Source organism: Papaver somniferum, unplaced genomic scaffold (genome assembly GCF_003573695.1).
Source record: "Papaver somniferum cultivar HN1 unplaced genomic scaffold, ASM357369v1 unplaced-scaffold_21, whole genome shotgun sequence".
Classification (NCBI taxonomy): Eukaryota; Viridiplantae; Streptophyta; class Magnoliopsida; order Ranunculales; family Papaveraceae; genus Papaver; species Papaver somniferum.
Genome location: NW_020631041.1, coordinates 18,150,904 through 18,153,940, shown reverse-complemented (window position 1 = coordinate 18,153,940; position 3,037 = coordinate 18,150,904). Strand labels below are relative to the sequence as shown.

The 3,037-nt window shown below is 34.7% G+C and overlaps 1 protein-coding gene across 1 annotated transcript; it reads left to right on the top strand.

Annotated features, from left to right (window-relative positions):
- The first annotated feature begins 1,430 nt into the window (after positions 1-1,430).
- Positions 1,431-2,126, top strand: LOC113339711 (protein DOG1-like 3). Its single transcript, XM_026584944.1, has one exon. The coding sequence runs from the start codon at positions 1,431-1,433 to the stop codon at positions 2,124-2,126; it is 696 nt and encodes a 231-aa protein (XP_026440729.1).
- Positions 2,127-3,037: the final 911 nt, after the last annotated feature.

The window sequence follows — 3,037 nt, the reverse complement described above, 5'->3', positions numbered from 1 at the left end:
TATCCTGGATACGACTTCAATATAGAGTACAAGTATCACTTACTATTGAGACGTACAGGTAAATTATCGTATTAAGGACAGCTTGATGATCAAGTAACTTTGTCGTCTGTTTGTTAATTTCATTGAATGTTTATTTCAACTTTTAGAAATTTATTCGTAATATCATTACTTCCAATATTTTATTGTTGCAGTTCTAACACAAAGTATTAGTAAAACTATTAATTTCTAACTCATTATCATTTAGGTTTATGTTTATTTTTATTAATTAAACTGTAAAATAATATGAGAATAAACGGCTTACAAATCTTCTCTGTATATAAATTTAAAACAATCCGACATATAGTTAGAAAAATTTGAGTTTTCATATCATTTTTACAGCAATCTGCTACTACAAATTAAAAAATTAGGTTCTTTTTTTTTTCTTCATTGATTGGGGTTTTCTTTCTTTTGAATTGACCTTATTAGCCTTTTGAATGAGTAAAGAGACAAAAGGATTAATTACACACTACTGGCTTGCTTGACAGGCAAAGAAACATCCATATCCATAAGTTACTGGCATTAGTGCTTTACTATACACATTAACATATGCAAGTATTCAACTAATCTAAATGAATATTTAGTATATGTTTTGGAGTTTGTTGACATTGGTCATCACTTGTATTTGGCATATATATGTATGCATGAATGACACGTGAAACCATCTGAAATAAGCAGAAGAAATAAAAAAGACCACCACATAAAAATGTCCAAGCAGCAGTAGCAGCTGCAGGAGGCATAGCAGGACTATTGAATTCCCTGTCATTTGCCATTTGGAATCTTTTAGTCATTAATATATATCATACAAAAATGCAGTAAGTTTGCATGCATTACGCTTATGCACTGAACTGGGGCGATATGAAGCTTACCACCAAAAAACAAGTTTGTGCAAAACGACAACTACTTGAACGTATTTTGAGTTTCGAGGCAAAATATCTCTTGGCAAATATGACAACTATAATCACTTCACTTGCTAAATTTGAAACTTCTACTAAAATGGTATTTGCTCCTTGTTCGTGAGTGACTACATGGCATGTCTTTAACTTATCTCATTGCACCAGTAGACGGGTTTCTGTTCAAGGGTGTCTCTTTAACTTATCTCATTAAACCAGTAGACGGGTTTCTGTTCAAGACTAGGTGTTTACGCAGGTACCTGCACAAATGTATGTGAATGCAAATTAAGGAGATATACTCTATCAAATATCTACAGCGCAGCAACTTCATGAGTGTCGCCTAGTGGAAACTATGTGCAAATGTTGTGCGTATATATAGATAGAACTTACAGTTACTTCATTGTTGTGTTAGCTTTAACTTCTCAAACTTTATTTGTTGTGTCTATCCAAATGGAAAACTCATCGGATCAAGTTCGATTCCATGAGTGCTACCAGAACTGGATGATTCAACAACAAGAAGTTCTTGAAGAGCTCTTACAAGTGTACAACCAACAGCCTATTGAAGAACAAAGACTTATCTTTGTCATTCACAAAGTTGTCGAACACATGCAAGAGTATAACAACAAAAGATCCCAGCTTGCTATGATCGATGCCCCGTCTTTTTTCTCACCTACCTGGTGTACTTCTATAGAAAATTCGTACCTATGGCTCGGTGGCTGCAGACCTTCGCTAGCGATTCGACTCGTTTACTCGCTCTGTGGTTCAGAACTCGAGTCACAACTCAGTGAGTACTTACAAGGAGTAAGAAAAGGTAACGTTGGGGAATTATCAGCTGATCAACTCCGTCTTGTTACTGAGTTACAGTGTAGAGTAATCAGAGAAGAAGAGAAATTATTGACGAAGATGGCTACTTTACAAGAAGATATCGCTGATTATCCACTCACTGGACTTGTTAACAACTCGGACGATCCAGGGACTGAGTTGAATGGGCAAGTGGACCGGGCTTTGGATACACATGCTGATGGTTTGGCTGGTATATTAGTAGACTCGGATAAGTTGAGGCTGAGAACTTTGAAAGAACTTCTAGGTATCTTTACGCCATTACAAGCTGTTGATTATATGATTGCTTCGAAGAAACTTCACCTCCGCATGCATCAATGGGGCCTAAGGAGGGATCAGCGGCATGGAAGGGCATAATGCATAAACTGAGAAGTGAAGTGCAAGTATGTATATAGAGGTTAGTGGAGCCAAGCTTTCATATGTAAGAAAATAAGCTAGCCGGGGTTTTGGCAGCACTAAATGCTAGCTAGAATAATGTGTACATAAGGTAGGTGCGATCGATAGAGTTGTGTGTTTGTATGCATGTGCTGCTTCACTAGAAAAGAAAGCTTTCTGTTTCAGCAAGTGTGTTGTTGTTTTCATTTTCCTACTTCTGCAGTTTAGCTAGTGTTTTAGAGGTGAAATTAAATAAATAAAAATTAGAGTAAAAGTTGCCCCCTCTATGCATGCTCTATCCAAATAGGCAAATATCCATCATGCATATTTCATTTTTGAATGATATTTATTACGGAAAATGAGTCATTTGTCCAAATATTTTTAAATCACGGTTCAAATGGATGAGTAAAAAATAGTTTGGGTGAAATGGTCAAAAAAAATAGTAAGGTTTCATCCTAGCTTAAATTTAAAAAATAACAAGGATGAAACTGGATACATCCTGTGTAAACTAAAAATAAGAAAAAATATTTGAAAATGGGCACGATGAAACTGGTTACACCCTGCCTATTTTTACATTTTTGTCCATTTAAACAGTATCAAAATCTAACTGTCCATTTCACCTAGGAATTGTTAATTTTGGTCCTTTTAACCAATTTTGTGTATTTATTATCCTGCAATATTACTTCAAGGATACCCGATAAAATTGGAACAATACAAAAAAAAATTCACAAAATTGGTTAAAGAGACCAAAATCAACAATTCCTGGGTGAAAAAGACATCTGAATTTTGATACTGTTTAAATGGACAAAAATGTAAAAATAGATAGGATGTAAACAGTTTCAGCTTACCCATTTTGAAATACTTTTTTTTATTTTTAATTTATATCAGGATGC